At 52.4% G+C, this 15,031-nt stretch overlaps 1 protein-coding gene across 1 annotated transcript in view; it reads left to right on the top strand.

Annotated features, from left to right (window-relative positions):
* Window positions 1-14,779, top strand: part of col4a3 (collagen, type IV, alpha 3) — a 16,658-nt gene extending 1,879 nt beyond the window's left edge. The window contains exons 2-52 of the mRNA XM_049725965.2: window positions 898-954; window positions 1,354-1,443; window positions 1,530-1,574; window positions 1,818-1,862; window positions 1,951-2,013; window positions 2,243-2,296; window positions 2,420-2,446; window positions 2,514-2,588; window positions 2,960-3,022; window positions 3,108-3,143; window positions 3,236-3,283; window positions 3,345-3,419; window positions 3,538-3,582; window positions 3,659-3,721; window positions 3,844-3,888; window positions 3,958-4,011; window positions 4,160-4,201; window positions 4,273-4,354; window positions 4,437-4,472; window positions 4,557-4,721; window positions 4,854-4,946; window positions 5,245-5,340; window positions 5,582-5,652; window positions 5,777-5,965; window positions 6,492-6,657; window positions 6,726-6,818; window positions 6,936-7,040; window positions 7,099-7,193; window positions 7,264-7,414; window positions 7,799-7,912; window positions 7,982-8,149; window positions 8,241-8,330; window positions 8,404-8,538; window positions 8,894-8,992; window positions 9,142-9,231; window positions 9,305-9,444; window positions 9,684-9,810; window positions 9,875-9,955; window positions 10,047-10,148; window positions 10,298-10,345; window positions 10,409-10,594; window positions 10,660-10,790; window positions 10,880-10,952; window positions 11,043-11,114; window positions 11,866-11,991; window positions 12,057-12,155; window positions 12,357-12,569; window positions 12,796-12,973; window positions 13,189-13,303; window positions 13,419-13,591; window positions 13,666-14,779. Of these exons, the coding sequence (XP_049581922.1) occupies window positions 898-954; window positions 1,354-1,443; window positions 1,530-1,574; window positions 1,818-1,862; window positions 1,951-2,013; window positions 2,243-2,296; window positions 2,420-2,446; window positions 2,514-2,588; window positions 2,960-3,022; window positions 3,108-3,143; window positions 3,236-3,283; window positions 3,345-3,419; window positions 3,538-3,582; window positions 3,659-3,721; window positions 3,844-3,888; window positions 3,958-4,011; window positions 4,160-4,201; window positions 4,273-4,354; window positions 4,437-4,472; window positions 4,557-4,721; window positions 4,854-4,946; window positions 5,245-5,340; window positions 5,582-5,652; window positions 5,777-5,965; window positions 6,492-6,657; window positions 6,726-6,818; window positions 6,936-7,040; window positions 7,099-7,193; window positions 7,264-7,414; window positions 7,799-7,912; window positions 7,982-8,149; window positions 8,241-8,330; window positions 8,404-8,538; window positions 8,894-8,992; window positions 9,142-9,231; window positions 9,305-9,444; window positions 9,684-9,810; window positions 9,875-9,955; window positions 10,047-10,148; window positions 10,298-10,345; window positions 10,409-10,594; window positions 10,660-10,790; window positions 10,880-10,952; window positions 11,043-11,114; window positions 11,866-11,991; window positions 12,057-12,155; window positions 12,357-12,569; window positions 12,796-12,973; window positions 13,189-13,303; window positions 13,419-13,591; window positions 13,666-13,747 (4,911 nt within the window). The 3' untranslated portion in view covers window positions 13,748-14,779. The remainder of the gene's footprint in view (window positions 1-897; window positions 955-1,353; window positions 1,444-1,529; window positions 1,575-1,817; window positions 1,863-1,950; window positions 2,014-2,242; window positions 2,297-2,419; window positions 2,447-2,513; window positions 2,589-2,959; window positions 3,023-3,107; window positions 3,144-3,235; window positions 3,284-3,344; window positions 3,420-3,537; window positions 3,583-3,658; window positions 3,722-3,843; window positions 3,889-3,957; window positions 4,012-4,159; window positions 4,202-4,272; window positions 4,355-4,436; window positions 4,473-4,556; window positions 4,722-4,853; window positions 4,947-5,244; window positions 5,341-5,581; window positions 5,653-5,776; window positions 5,966-6,491; window positions 6,658-6,725; window positions 6,819-6,935; window positions 7,041-7,098; window positions 7,194-7,263; window positions 7,415-7,798; window positions 7,913-7,981; window positions 8,150-8,240; window positions 8,331-8,403; window positions 8,539-8,893; window positions 8,993-9,141; window positions 9,232-9,304; window positions 9,445-9,683; window positions 9,811-9,874; window positions 9,956-10,046; window positions 10,149-10,297; window positions 10,346-10,408; window positions 10,595-10,659; window positions 10,791-10,879; window positions 10,953-11,042; window positions 11,115-11,865; window positions 11,992-12,056; window positions 12,156-12,356; window positions 12,570-12,795; window positions 12,974-13,188; window positions 13,304-13,418; window positions 13,592-13,665) is intronic.
* Window positions 14,780-15,031: the final 252 nt, after the last annotated feature.

Below are 15,031 nucleotides of genomic sequence, written 5' to 3'. Positions count from 1 at the left end.
CTCATCGCAATTTGACTTCCCGGCCACTTGCCAATATAGCAAGGGAGCATGTCGCCGGGTGAGAATAGAACGGGCGGGCGGTGCAGAGCATAAAACAAATGTGCCGAGCAGGCCGAGAACCAAGTGTACGTATTTGGGAAGCGGTCCGACGTTGGCCACAAGACAACGCTCCTTTTTGGTCCTGCACGACGTCCATGCGATTGGTGTGGGGGTCTCCGGGCGTTGCGTCCATCCAGGCCTGCCTGAGGCGTTAACGGCTAGTACCTTGCCATAATGGCAACACGAGCGGAAGGGAAGAAGCGGCAACCTCGACACAGCCGACGGCTGTGTGGGACCGCCTCAAAGGGGAGCGGCCGCTTGTGTCACGTCGCCACGTTTGTATTGTTCGCTATGTGGCGCATTGCCGGCTGGCCTCTCTGACTCAAATTTGTATTTCGGGCTCGATATGTCCCCGCCGAGGACCCCGTTTTGTCTGTGTTGCCTTTGTGCCTTCCTGTGTTTTCACACGCATTTGCGCGCACGCACACACACAACGCCAAGGCGGCGGCGGCTCGGCCGAAAAGACATGAAAGCACGAGACAAACGCGCGCTAAGTGCGCTAGCGTGACGACGTGACGACAAGATGGCGACGGCAGAGGATGCGAGTTCGGACGGGACCGCGACACACCAGACCGGGACCCAGATAAGACCGGGACGCAGATAAGACCGTCTGGACCGCTGCGTGAAAGGAACACGCCACGATTTTGTTTGGGTTCCGCTTGACTCGAAAATGTCTTCCAAAGATAAAAAAGAAAAAAAAAAAAAAATCAAGCAACGTGATCCCCACGACACGACACGACACAACACGACCGGCGGACGTGTTGTTGATGTGCTGCTGACGTGCTGACGTTTGTGCAGGCGTGCGAGTGCAGCAGGAAGTGGCCGTGTCATTGCGAGGGGGTCAAAGGTCAGAAGGTGAGTGCCAAAATCAAGGCCTTTTTGCTTTTGATTCATTCTTCACTTTGTCATTCAATGTATTTTATTCTTGTTTATATGGGTGCCATTTTATTCTTGGACTGATTTGCATTCAAAATGGACTGTGTTCTTGGTCTCAATTGGGGCGCGGGAAACCTCGATGGCCTCCAGCTTGTGTGTGTGTCTTGTTAATGTTGTGGTGTGGTGTGGTGTGGTTGGTTGGGTTGTTTGCATTTACTTGTCCTTGCTTTGTGTTCTTATTGGTGTGCAAATGCAATGCACACTTCTCACTAATGTGCTTCTCTTCAGTACGTAGTATTTTATTCTTGATGCGTAATTGCACACGTACTCCATGTCATCGCGTGGCCCCATGTTGCATAATCACTCGGCCGTGCTCAGGGAGAGGCCGGTTACCGGGGATACGACGGCCTTCCTGGACTCATCGGTTACCCTGGCAACGAGGGCGGCCAAGGACCGGACGGACTGGAGGTCAGTGCGTCAATGCGTTGCTCCACCAATATGATGTATCTTAACGAAAGTAGTCACCGTGGATGTTGCGCTCGTGGCACCGGCAGGGTCAGCGGGGCTCGGCGGGACACCCGGGACTCAAAGGCTCTCGGGTAGGAACATCGCCGTGACCACCGCGATGACAATAACGACAATGACAGCATCAGAAGAAGATCATGGAGATGACGACGAAGATGATGTTTCCAGTGTTTCCACTAGAGGGCGGCACATTGCTCTTGTGTTCACATGACTGCAACGCACATGCCTTATTGGACAGAAGCGCACTTGGAAACATGCCCATCACACACACACACACACGCAGACACGCGCACACACTTTTTCTTTTGTGTTTTTAGGGTGTTCCAGGCCCTTCGGGTTTTCCCGGCCCTCCTGGCCTTCCGGTAAGTTGAGCGAATGATCAACTATACCAAGGTGAAACGTGGGATGGATGGATGCCAATTTGTTTTTGCCTTGCCGTTTGTGTTTCAGGGACTTCCAGGCAGCGAAGGCTCAGCGGGCCAAACGGGACTCCCAGGATGCAACGGCACCAAGGTAGCCAGCCGCGCGTCAGCGACCTCTCACCACTTCTTTTGATCATTTGTCCATCAATTGTTGCGCATCGAGGTCAAATGCAATGCTTCTATTCATTCCATTGAACGACCCCACTTCCAACTTTTCTTCTTCTGTGTCATGAAATGTTTCCAATTTGGCACACTGTATAGCCCAAATTGTCCAACAAAAATGACTAGCCTACTTGCCATGTCATCACTCGTTCTTCCAGGGTTCGGACGGCCTCCCCGGCTTCCCCGGACTCCCAGGACTGGTCGGCCTGCCCGTGAGTTTTCCCGCTCAAAAGCCACCATACAATGACAATAAAGGCTTCTTATCTCGTTTTATCTTATCGGAGGCTGGCTAACACGGCTAAGTAGCCCAGCTAACGGCTTTGTTGTGTTTTCAGGGTCGCCCGGGACCGCCAGGAGAAAAGGTTTGAGGTCCCGCTCTGACTCGGAACTTCCCCAAGTGTCCATGCTCAAATCGTTTCTTCCTTCAAGGGAGACTCGCCATTCTTTCCATATTCCGCTGAGATTAAAGGCGCACAAGGACCACGAGGACTAGATGGAGACAAGGTGATGCAGAAAAAGCATACTCTGGAGAGAATAGAATGCTTTTCTCGAGCAAAGCAGGGCAGGGAATGACCACTGCTTAGCCTCCTTCCTTTCTCAGAAACTTGCCAGGCAGGGGCACGAGTCGTGTTTTGACCCTCAAAGTACTCCAACGCAAACATTGCCCGAGCACCGAGACAGACAATACGTGCAACAATACTCACAAGCATACACGTTTAATCACTTTGGTCAGCGCGCTTTAGCGAAGAACGAGGACTGGCCGCGCTGCGCCGCGTATATCCGTTTGTCTGCGTGACACCGCTTGCAGGTGGAGCAGGCAAGTACCCTGTCCGTTTAAAAATGGCTGCATTCTGATCATTGCCGTTTGTGGGCAGGGATTGAGCGGAGAGCTGGGCCCTCCGGGCTTCCCGGGACCTTCTGGACCTGCTGGACTTTCTGTACGCTTCCAATTGTTTTCAGCTTGCTCGGGGTGCCAGCGTCGACTCAGATGAGAGCTTTTGTTTTGTCCTTGTTCCCGCGCAGGGACGTCCGGGGTCGCCGGGGTCGCCGGGAGAGAAGGTCGGCCTGATTGCAATCCTATTCCGGCGCTAATCGCTACGCTAGCCACAAGTTTGGATGCGATGCTCTGGGTGTGCTGTGTCTTTTGTCAGGGTCAAGAGGGTCCCAGTCCAGTCAGCCCAGGTCCACAAGGGCTGAAGGTGAGTGCGCAAGGTCCAGCGCGCAAGTTTGTCCAGATTTTCAAGAAGGTTCTGCTTCAAGGGACGTCGCGGACCTGTCGGTATCCCGGGCCCGAAAGGAAGCAAATTGTATGTGGAGGGGCCCAAAGAACTGAAGGTCCGTCCACGTCTCTGCATGCTTTCATTCACCTGTTCATTTTTCAACCTATTCAGCCCTAGTGGTCCATTCGTTCACTTATTGATGGCTCCGAATGTTCCCGCTCGATTTGTTTCAGGGCGAACCCGGTGATGTTGGACCCAAAGGTTGCGCTGGACTTCCTGTAAGTCTTTCATCGAGTCGTCGCTTTTTGGTCTTGTCCCTTGTTTTGTGAGTAGCGTGGGATTTTGGCTCATCAGGGTCCAGCGGGAAGATCGGGGACTAAAGGCGAGCAAGGCCAGCGAGGGGAGCCGGGCTCACCGGTAAGGCAACTGACGTCGCTCCGGGCGTATGCCACGCTCTGCTTGGCGTGGCGTGGCCCGGCCCAGCGTAGCATAGATGGAACATTGCGCAGCGTACGTCGCATCTCACTTGTAATTTGCAGGGAAAAGCAGGAAAGGACGGCCTCCCTGGAGAACTGGGGCAAACGGTGAGGACCATAAGACCAGCTGCCAGTCCAGTCCGGATAACAAAATGACGCATTTGCTTGCATCTACAGGGAGAACCGGGGCCTCGGGGCTTTGTGGGTCCCCCGGGCATCGATGGAGGACAGGTAAGTAGAAAATGTTTTTCTTTCCAGTTATCTTTGCACAAAATGTTCGGATTGAGCTGAATTCTTTTATACATGTTTTTTGTTTGGTTATTTTGTAAAGCACAGTCACTAACAACGAAACCCTTGTCATCATCTGTTTTGTGTCAAGGGCGAGAAAGGCGACTTTGGTCCTCCTGGTCTTCCGGGCGAGGTGAGGGTACCTGGAAAAGAGGGCATGTTCTGTCTAAAAGGGGCGTGGCTGCATCTCTTTTTCTTCACCAGATATCCTGGAATTACGCATTTGTGAAAGGGCGCAAAGGGACTGCCGGGCTTCCTGGATCAACAGGAGCACCTGGAGAGCCAGGTATCTTAAACTTTTGTCTGAAGAATGACTCACCCAGGTGGAGTGTCTTCATGTTTTTCTTCTTCTTCTCTGACTCTTTTAGGACTTGTGGGCTTTCCCGGACCCCAGGGCGAGCAAGGTATCCTCAAGTGGCCAATCAGAAAACACTTCATTAGCGGTAGCCTTCAGGAAACGTGATCCCAAGCACCAATTTCCTCCTCAGGGGTGGGTCCGACTGGTCAGCCGGGCCCTCCGGGGCCACCGGGCTTCATGGGACCCAAAGGAGAGAAAGGGCAAAATGGGCCTGTAGTCATTGGGCCTCCTGGACCTCCAGGGGTCCCCGGGAGTTCTGGACCCATGGGAGAACCAGGAGAGCCAGGAATACCAGGTGTGAAACCATATTGGTCTACTGTATTTCAATCGTAAAATTTCAGCAATTGGGCTGACTCGGAGTCCAGTTGGCCCAGCATTTTTGACAGAAGTGGAGATTAGACGCTAAAGTGCTTACTTTCTCTATCAGACTTCCTGCCAGGCGCCATCGGACCTCCTGGCACCAAAGGTCGTAAAGGCCTTACCGGACCTCCCGGGACCAGAGGGCGGGAAGGCCCGGAAGGTGAGCGCTCGTGACAACAAAAGAGAGAACACAACATTTAAGTCACAAAGTCAAAGTCTGCTTTATTGTCAATTTCTTCACATGCCAAGACACAAAGAAATCGAAATTACGTTCCCACTATCCCGCGGTGACAAGGCATAGTACACAATATATACATACGAGTAAACAACACCCCAAAAAATAAAAACAAGAAGGCACAAACAATGAATAAATAAGAGTGATGAATAAATAAGAAATAAACAAATAACACAATAAAGAAGAGGAGCAAAAATGGAGGTGGGTATCGTTTGCTTGTCAGGTGAGAAGGGGGTGCTCTGCTTGGTCTGTCCTGTTGTTGTGGGGGCCTCCGGACCACCAGGTCAACCGGGGGAACCAGGTGCAGATGGGCTGAGAGGTAAAAAACAAAAAAAAAAAAAAAACACATCATTGTCATCAACATTATCGTCATGATCGTCACAAAATGAAGTGATACCTTGACTTTATATACAATATAATACAATAGAAGCTTATATACGTACAGTAGAGCGGTGGGGTCGACCCTGAACTGCTCTCCATCCAATTGCATGGGCCTCCTCAGTCAAGGTACCACTGTAAAGACTAGTGAGCACATTGAAGTGTGTCGGTTGTTGCCTCAGGAGAACTTGGTGCTCCGGGCTCCAAAGGCGAGAGAGGTCTGAAAGGTATGGCTGGAGCACCTGGGCCACGGGTGAGTTCACTTCAACCTCACCCTGCATTTCAAGCTAATCTGTTGGATCCTTCAAATCCCAAAATGACATCCCCGGACTGGAATACCGCTAGCAAAAGATTTAGCTTCCCCTCTATCTCTGCAGGGTCTCTTTGGTATCCAAGGACCGCCAGGATCGCCTGGTCTCACAGGTGATCCCGGCACCATGAGGCGGTATGGGCAGAAAGGGGAAGTTGGGAAACCAGGAGACGTTGGAGCGCCGGGCCTTGAGGGCCGAGATGGACTTCCTGGAATGGGAGGACCAAAAGGCAGCCCGGGACCAAAGGGGAACCCTGTGAGTATCTGACTACGTAAAGTGCACACGCCTTGTATTTTACAGCAGTCCTTAAGCATCATTACAGTGGACGAAAGAGTGAAGCTTGGACGAAATATTTTGGCCAGCGTCATTTAAAGCTCGCTGCCAGCTCTTATTGAATTGAGAGCCCGACCGCCAGACCAGGAGACCCCCGAGGCTCCGGACCGCGGTCAATGGACCTGGCGAGCCATCCGTCCACCCGCCATGCTGACATCCATTTCACAAGCATACGTCCATTTTGCCAAGTGTGACAATGTTCAGGCCAATCAACGGTCTCTTTAAATTAAAACTCAAATACTATGTGAGGCCTCACTTGGCTCCATTTCTGCTCTGTAGTATCATTTTGATTTGATTTGATTTGATTTGATTTGATGGACGAAGTGAAAATCCACTCGCATAATGACTCTTCTCAAACATTCTAATTGGCTAGAAATGCCTCAAAGTGGTGGCAAGTCACTACATTTGTCTAAAACGGACAAAGGGTGAGCTTGACTTACTCTTGCAGGGACAAGGACTCAAAGGTTTCAGGGGTCCTGTTGGAGTGACTGGTCCCAGAGGACCACCGGGACAAATGGGGCCGCTTGGGCCGCCAGGCATCGGGGCTCCTGGACCGCCAGGACCACCAGGGACTGTCGGAGTTTTGGGCCAGTCTGGAGATCCCGGTAAACCAGGTATGACTGTCCAGGTATGACTGGCAGAAACAAAGGCCGATTCTTAAAGTCCATCCTGTGTTTTTCAGGTGAAAAAGGTTCTCCTGGTAAAATCATAAGCAGCCCGGGAGATCCTGGCCAGAAAGGAGCGAAGGGATCGTCTGGCAATCCTGGATCAGAAGGTGAGGCTGAGATTGGATACGGTCACTTCAAAATGCACGCGGAAGACTTCCACGCGGGCGTCAAAGAACAGCAAGGTTCCCAATCAAGTCGTTCCCTTGTTCTGTTGCTGAACTCAGGGGTGATGGGACCTCCTGGAATTCTGGGATCGGGCGGTCTGAAGGGAGAAAGAGGACAAAGAGGATTTACTGTCCAGGGTCCTCAAGGATTTCCAGGAGTCAAAGGTCAGCTTTTAGAAGGTGTTGATCCCGATTGGACTGACTTTATGGATTCTTGTCTCAGGATCCAAAGGCCTGGCAGGAGCTCCAGGTGTTCCAAGTTATGGAAGTAAGGGCCGCTCAGGACCATCGGGACCACCGGGGAAACATGGCTCCAAGGTAACATGAAGTCAGTCACTGGGCGCAAGAACTCTCAACCCTGATCCCTTAACTCCTCTTGTACAAACAGGGCGATGCTGGCTTTGGCTTTCCTGGCCAGCAGGGCCAATTGGGTCCCCAAGGAGAGCAAGGCTCTGTAGGAGCACCGGGGTCTCAAGGGCCCCAAGGATCTGTTGGACTCCCAGGGTACGCAGGACAAGTTGGAGCACCAGGTCCCAAAGGTAGAATGAAGCTGCTTCCTTTGCCTAAACCAGTTTGATTGTCACTCTCAACATTTTGCTTGCTATTCATGCGCATTGTCTCCGTTAGTGCTGCCCACGGCTTCATACTTCAAGCATGAAATAACACCCGTGCAAACGTAATCAATCAGGTTTTGACACATCAAAGTACCCTGGGCTGGTCAGAGGCTGATGGATGGGTCTAGTCTGGAACGGATTCTCGCAATAATTTGGGGTTCACCGTGAACTGTCAAACCGACTAAGTAGCGGGCCGGCTCGTCTGACTAATGAATATCTTGTCTGTCCTGTGTGTGTGGCGCTATGAGAATCCACTTTGATTCTTCTCTGAGTGGACTAAGCGCCTCCTGCAAATTGTATGTCTTCCAGGTTTCCGGGGCCTGGATGGGTTTCCTGGACCACCTGGCCCCGTTGGATCTTGCTCTCCAGGAGCACTTGGACCTGTGGGACAGCAGGGGCCGATAGGAGTCATTGGCTTCTCGGGTACATAGTAGATATACTAAACCGTCAAGATTACTTTTGTGCGAGTGCGAGACGTGTCGTGTTCCGCAGGAGGCCGGGGTTTCAAGGGTGAGAAAGGTGGTCCTGGGCTTCCAGGCATGGGCGCTATTGGGCCGCAGGGACCGTTTGGCGTCCCCGGATTTGATGGAACTCCAGGTCCACAGGGAAGCACCGGTATGAAAGGGCAGACTGGGAGTCCTGGTCAGCCAGGAAGGCCAGGTATGAAGGAGCGCCTCAGTCTGGACGACTTGGTCGGTCTGTCCAAAAAAAATTCCATTCCAGCAGAGTCATGTTTATTTTTGCGTGTCAGGTGTTACGGGAGACTTTGGTCCCCCTGGACCCCGTGGTAGTCCAGGGAACCTTGGGAGACCAGGAGAGCCTGGGATTCCTGGGCCAAAAGGTGACACGGAGTGATCGCAAATGACTTGCACGTCTGTCTCCAAATCACTACCACCCTGTGGCTCCTGGTTCAGGTGAGGAGGGTGTCAATGGTACTGCCGGCTTCCAGGGGCCACACGGGCCTCAGGGGGCTCGAGGGGAGACTGGACCAAAAGGAATGCAGACCACTGTGCAGATGTTCGGGGATCCTGGAGATCTGGGAGAGCCTGGTATGCTATGCTATGCTATGCTATGCTATGCTATGCTATGCTATGCTATGCTGTGCTGTGCTATGCTATGCTATGCTATGCTATGCTATGCTATGCTATGCTACGCTGTGCTACGCTATGCTATGCTATTGCACTCCACTCCACTCCACTCCACTCATTATTCCTTCCGTCCGTCCTCCTTTTTTAAAAGCGCTTCCGTCACCTTTTCAATTATCTTTGCTACGCTGGCCTTTTCTGTTTTGGAGCATATTTTTATGGTCATTATTCTTGAGATGTTCTGTGAATGTTCAGTCTAGCCGCAGTGTGAACACCTCCAGAAAGTCCCGCGTCTTCTCACCAGTCTCTTTATCCTCAGGACCTCTAGGTCTGACTGGTGCTAAAGGCAGTCAAGGTTCCCTGGGGCCCCCGGGTCTCGATGGCACCAATGGCAAACCAGGAAGAGCTGGACCTCAAGGTGCTTTTGATGGCATGTCAAGTTATTTCTTGCTTCATGCTTCGTCGAGCGTGAAGACATCAGTCAGACAACAATCAACAATAAATCATTAAAGAGCAATAAAAATCCAATTTGACTGGGGAAATACAGCCAACGTGTTTGTTTCTCAGGACCCCGTGGGGAAGCAGGTAGAGATGGAGAGACTGGTCCTCCTGGTTCATGCGGTCTCCTCGGAAACTCCGGGGAACTTGGAAAACCAGGTTAGTCGTGTGACTTCACCACAAACCCGATTGGCAGTTGCCAGGACTTTGAACATCTGCATCTTGTGTCCAGGTTGCAAAGGTGAAAAAGGTTCTGCCGGGCCCTGTGGAGAACCCGGTCTCGTTGGAAATGAAGGACCGGGCGGACTGAAAGGTGTAAAAGGGGAACCCAGTTTACCGGGACCTGGTCCCAAAGGATATCCTGGAGAAAAGGTGTGGCATTTCATTTCTAAAAACTTCTTTTGCTAACAGGGAATGATTTCGGAGCCACTTTTAAAAGAATCAGTTGAAAAGTGAAACAAAATTGGAACTGGGGTCAATGTCAGAAGTCAAGCGCTCAATCAAATAAACATTTTAAACGTGATATTATTTGAGTCCATGTTTGTGAGCAGAAGACGGTCTCGCCTCCAGCACGACGTCTTGAGACAATTCTTTTCCATCTCTTTTGCCAGGGACAGCCAGGTTGTGCAGGTCCCACAGGTCTAAAAGGAGTGCTCGGAGACAGAGGAAACTTTGGTCCTCCAGGAGATCGTGGTCCCTGTGGCCCGAAAGGAAATGCTGGACCACCTGGTTGCAGAGGTCTGACTTTTGACTCGGTCGCCATGTTCCAATAGTCCGTGTGAAAATGTGCTCTCTATCTCAGGTCCTCCAGGTTCTCCAGGTGAGAAAGCTTGTGATGGACCTCCAGGGGTCAACGGACCTCCAGGACCTAGTGGCCTGACAGGTGCTTCAGTTGTAGTGAAACCTTGGCTTTTGTCGGAAAGTCAAACCAATGGCACGGTGACAAAATAACAACTGTGTCTTGACTCTTTCAGGGAACAAGGGCCCCCCTGGAAATCCGGGTCCATCTGGTCCCAGAGGAAGCCAGGGACAAGATGGCATACCAGGACCTGCTGGAGAGAAGGGAGCCATGGGGGGTAAAATAAGCCACGTTATCCTGGTTTTAGAGGCTCATTTGTCATTGTGTGTGGTCTTTTTCTTTTTCTTTCTTTCTTTCTTTCTTTCTTTCTTTCTTTCTTTCTTTCTTTCTTTCTTTCTTTCTTTCTTTCTTCCTTTCTTTCTCCAGAACCTGGAATCGGAGCCAGGGGAGCAGAGGGGACAAAAGGTCCACCGGGTGAGTTTGGAATGTGTTTGCCTGAAAAAAGAAGAGAAATGAATGTTTGATTTTTATCTCCAGGCTGTGTTGGAGAAAAGGGAGCTCCTGGTACTTGCGGTCATCCAGGGCCTTCTGGTCCGGCAGGAAATCCAGGTTGCCCCGGTCCGCCCGGCTTCCCTGGGCCCCCTGGTCTTCATGGTAGGCCGGGACCCTGCACTGAAGGAGAGAAAGGAGGAAAGGGACTGCCAGGAGAACGGGGGCCAAGAGGTGATTCAATCGTTTGAGTGGATTGATCCTTTTTGTGCCATTGAGACTTTCCACTTTGTTTCTAGGGCCACCTGGGTGTCGAGGGCCTCCCGGCCCCCCAGGTTCTGGTCTTAAAGGAGAAAAGGGCTCTAAAGGGGAAACAGGCGGCACGGGCAGCCCCGGTTGTCACGGTGAACCTGGCCCGCCAGGCATGCCGGTCAGTACGTGTTCCAACTCCTCACACACACAAGCTGGGCTCCGAGCACTTAGGTTTGCCTTGACGAGCTCCGAATGGAATATGTTCAGGGTCCAGACGGAGCGCAGGGAGCACCTGGACGCAAAGGTTACATGGGGCTTACCGGGGCTACCGGACCTGTCGGTACGACCGCCGCGTTGTCCGTTTTCTTTGCTGCTTCATTTCAGTCCATCAAGTGCCCGACGGACGGCCGTCCCATTTGCTTGTTTTCAGGCACCAAGGGTGACGACGGTCCGGCTGGCATCAAAGGTTCTCCTGGACCCGCAGGACCGAGGGGGAGACAAGGTAAGACCGCTTCAAGTGTAATTCTCTTCAACCCGTGTCAAATCACTTGCTATGTGGTCGATGAAAAAACAAACCTAAGAAACGTAGGGGCTGGGCTGTTGACCGTCCCGCCGTTTCCAAGAAGCTGAGAATCTCCTATGCCCATGTTGTGTGGTGTAAGATTGGGAGCAGAAGCTCAGAGGACAGCGGCTGAGCGGAGGGAGTCGTGTCCGTGTCCACATTGAGTATAATTACGCTCGTACACAAGTTGAATGGGTTCTCTGACCGAGCTCCAAACTCAATTGACCTTACAATGTTGAAACCTGTTGAGACGAATTGAAATGCGGCCCGCAAAAGGGCACCCACCTCCGTTTTTTTTTGGTGTTCTTTGTAAAACTGCAAAAACAATTGCCTTCAGATCCATTCACTTGAGCGGCGCCATACGATCTGAATTTGGTGCATCATTCAGATTTGGTGTTCCCATAGAAAGAAAGAAAGAAAGAAAGAAAGAAAGAAAGAAAGAAAGAAAGAAAGAAAGAAAGAAAGAAAGAAAGAAAGAAAGAAAATGTTTGCCTGCACACTAACATACTAACCTCGCAAGGGTGCATCATTCAAACAACTCAATTCAGGGTCGTTCCAAAAAGCTCAAGGCGCAGTGACAGACGAGAATCCGGTCTGCAGTGGCACGTTTCTAGTGCCTATGTGCAAGCGTGCTCGCGGACCAAATGCAACCCTCAAGCCGAGGTGCCACTGCGCTTTGCTGCCCCTGCAGGGCAGAGGGGGAAGGACGTGTCCAGAGAGGTGCTGGTCTCAGCAGGAGACCAAGGCTTGCCTGGAGATCCGGGACCGCCAGGACAACCGGGGATCACAGGAATGCCAGGCGGAACCGGCGCTCCAGGTGACTCATTTCAGCTCAGTTTTGACCACTTCAGGATGTCCTAATAAAGTAACTTGTCATCGCAGGGCCGAAAGGTGGGCGAGGGCTCACCGGGCCGACAGGGGGGGGCGGTTTGACGGGCCAGAAAGGCGACACCGGCGACAGGGGAGAGCCCGGAAAAAAGGGTAAGAAAAAGTCAACGGCTGCTTCGGGGAAATGCCCACTCTGCCGTAGCCTTTCTTCTCGAGAGCCTGATGTCACTCTGCGAGAAGTGTACGCGCACCACGCTAGCGCCAGCGCATCGGAGCGACCGCACCGGAGCGATAGCGCAGCCGCGTCGGCACCACATCCGAGCTGTCTGAGCAGTGAATAAGGTGGCGTTGCAGGTGTGACGGGCCCGCCGGGACCCGCCGGGGCAAAGGGCCCTCGGGGCCCTCCGGGCTCCTGCGTGGACACTCCGGAGAAAGATGGCTTCCTGTTCAGCCGGCACAGTCAGAGCACCGCCGTACCGGAATGCCCGTCGGGATCTGTCCAGGTGTACAGCGGCTTCTCTCTGCTCTTCATCAACGGGAACAACCGGGCTCACGGGCAGGACTTGGGTACGTGGTGCCCCGCTCAAACGCTCTTCTGAGCTGGCCTCACACCAAACCACACTACGCCACACCACGCCACAGCCTTTGTTTCTTGCTAGCATGTCCCATTTGAATGGCTTCTCCGCTCAGGTCTGGCTTCTGCTGTGATACGTATGTAAAAAGCCGTGTCATTTTGACCTCCCGACCAATCATTGGTCTGTCTGTCTGTGTGTGCGTGCGTCCCTTCCTTCAGGAGCTCTGGGTAGCTGCCTTCCTCGTTTCACCACCATGCCCTTCCTTTTCTGTAACACGGACAGCACCTGCCGCTACGCTGCACGCAACGACTACTCCTATTGGCTCTCCACTGACCAATCAGGAGTCAGCGCCATGCCCTTCATCTCGGGACCGCTCCTGAAGAATTACATCAGCCGGCAAGAATCCTTCCGAATCGTGCCCAGTTTGTGTGTGTGTGTTTGGGTGCGATGCGGTATACTCTGTGTATCTGAGATGTGTAATGTGCGTCTGTTTGTATGAGTGACTGGCTGGCATTTTCCTGATGATGTGTGTGCGTGTGCGTGTGCGTGTGTGTGTGTGTGTGTGCGTGTGTGTGTGACATATGCTTGCATTTAAAACATCTGCATTTCAGGTGTGCGGTGTGCGAGTCGGCTACCAACGTGATGACTGTCCACAGTCAGACACGTTTGCTTCCCGACTGTCCTTTGGGTTGGGATTCTCTGTGGTCCGGATTCTCCTTCGTCATGGTGAGTTTGCCCTTTCTCATCATTGGCCAATCCCTGTTGGTCACCTCTGACATTGGTTTTGAGCTCTTCTTTGGGTGTCAAACTCCAAACCGGCCACCTTTTGTTGGGCCTTCAGGAAACGGGAGTCGGGGCGGAGGGTTCGGGTCAGCCCCTGTCGTCGCCCGGATCGTGTCTGGAGAGCTTTCGTAAGATTCCCTTCATCGAGTGTCACGGCAGAGGGACGTGCAACTTCTACACGGACTCCTACTCGTACTGGCTGGCCGCACTGGACCCGCGTCACATGTTCAGGTGCCCGCCGGCCGGCGGCCGGCTGGAAGCCACACGAAAAAGCCGTCCTGAAAGCCCGTCTTGTTGTCTTCCAGCAAACCCGAGCCTCGAACCGAAGCCGGGGACCTGCCGGAAAATTTGATCAGTCGTTGCAGAGTTTGCTCCAAGCGCCCGTGATCCCGACGCGCCCGCCCACGCTGACAGGGATACCGATATGGATTGAAGCGACATCATCTGGACCAGCGACAGCACCCGTGTCATCTAGAAGTCGTCGGGACCGACGACAGCAGAAACGACCTCACCGGTACCGACGCGTGACTTTCAATAGCGACCGCACCCTCCGTTCTGATGCCATTCCAATTGATCTCCAAACACTCGTTTCCGAGCGCCCTGTTACGTTGGTTGGAAATCTCCGAGATGTCTGCTCGCAAAGACGACTTGGACTCCATGTTGGGACTGAGTGAGTGAATGACTGCCAACGCGGCACAACTGCCTTGGCAATCTTTCATCTCTCTCTCTCTCTCTCTCTCTCTCTCTCTCTCTCTCTCTCTCTCGCTCCACTTCCCAACCAACAATGTGACAAGATTTGTCAAAAATGGTAGATGGTCCCACCCATTGCTGGACCATCATCTGGTCAGAAATGGGCGAAAGGGACCTTTTTGGCCATCTCTGCTCCAAAATCCGAGCACAACAGCCCAACTTGATTGTCGACATGCTCTCGTTTGGTTTCGTCTGCAAAATGGCCACCGTGGGCTAAAATTCCAAGAAATGGACACTTGGGTGTGAGCTTTCAGCTGCAAATGGCCACCATGGGTGAACGTACGTATCAAGAAACGGACACTTTCAAGCCACGCTTGACGCGACTGTCCCACTTCAATACCGGCAGTGGGTGGGTGTGATCGTTGTCGGGGATTTGACTGGCGCTTGAACGACCCGTTCTGCGTTTTTGACAAAGTCGCCACTTGTCACGTTGCTTCTCGACGTGACTTGTGGAATAAATGCCCGAGACTACGGCCGTATTGACTCTGCGCGTTCTTTCGATATCCGCCTGATGCTAACTGTTAGCACGTGAAAGGTGTATTCCATTATATGTATGTTAGCACGAAGCCAGCGGGCTGTTCTGAAGTTTGCTTCCTGTAATTCTCTTTAGTATGTGTTCACTTCTCCAATAAACTGAAGATGAGTGCGGCGGCACAAAACATTTTCCAACATGCCTTCACTGCCTCGTTTACTAAAAAGTCAAACGAATGACAGCTCGAGGCGTCGACCTGAACTCATTCAATTGGTCAACGGATCAATTCTTAAGCAAAAGTTGACGTTCACGCTCACGTTCACGGAGCGCCGGGTTCTCCGAACGCGGCCTCAGGCTGACGGGAAGCTTCGGATCGCAGTGCCGTGTCTTCAGCGAGCGGGCACGCCCGGCGCCAGCGGCTCCTTAGCGATGACGGGGCCTTCGTTTGT

The sequence above is a fragment of the Syngnathus scovelli genome, chromosome 7, assembly GCF_024217435.2.
Source record: "Syngnathus scovelli strain Florida chromosome 7, RoL_Ssco_1.2, whole genome shotgun sequence".
Taxonomy (NCBI): domain Eukaryota; kingdom Metazoa; phylum Chordata; class Actinopteri; order Syngnathiformes; family Syngnathidae; genus Syngnathus; species Syngnathus scovelli.
Note: the sequence above shows the minus strand (reverse complement) of the source record. Positions and strands in the feature narration are given on the sequence as shown.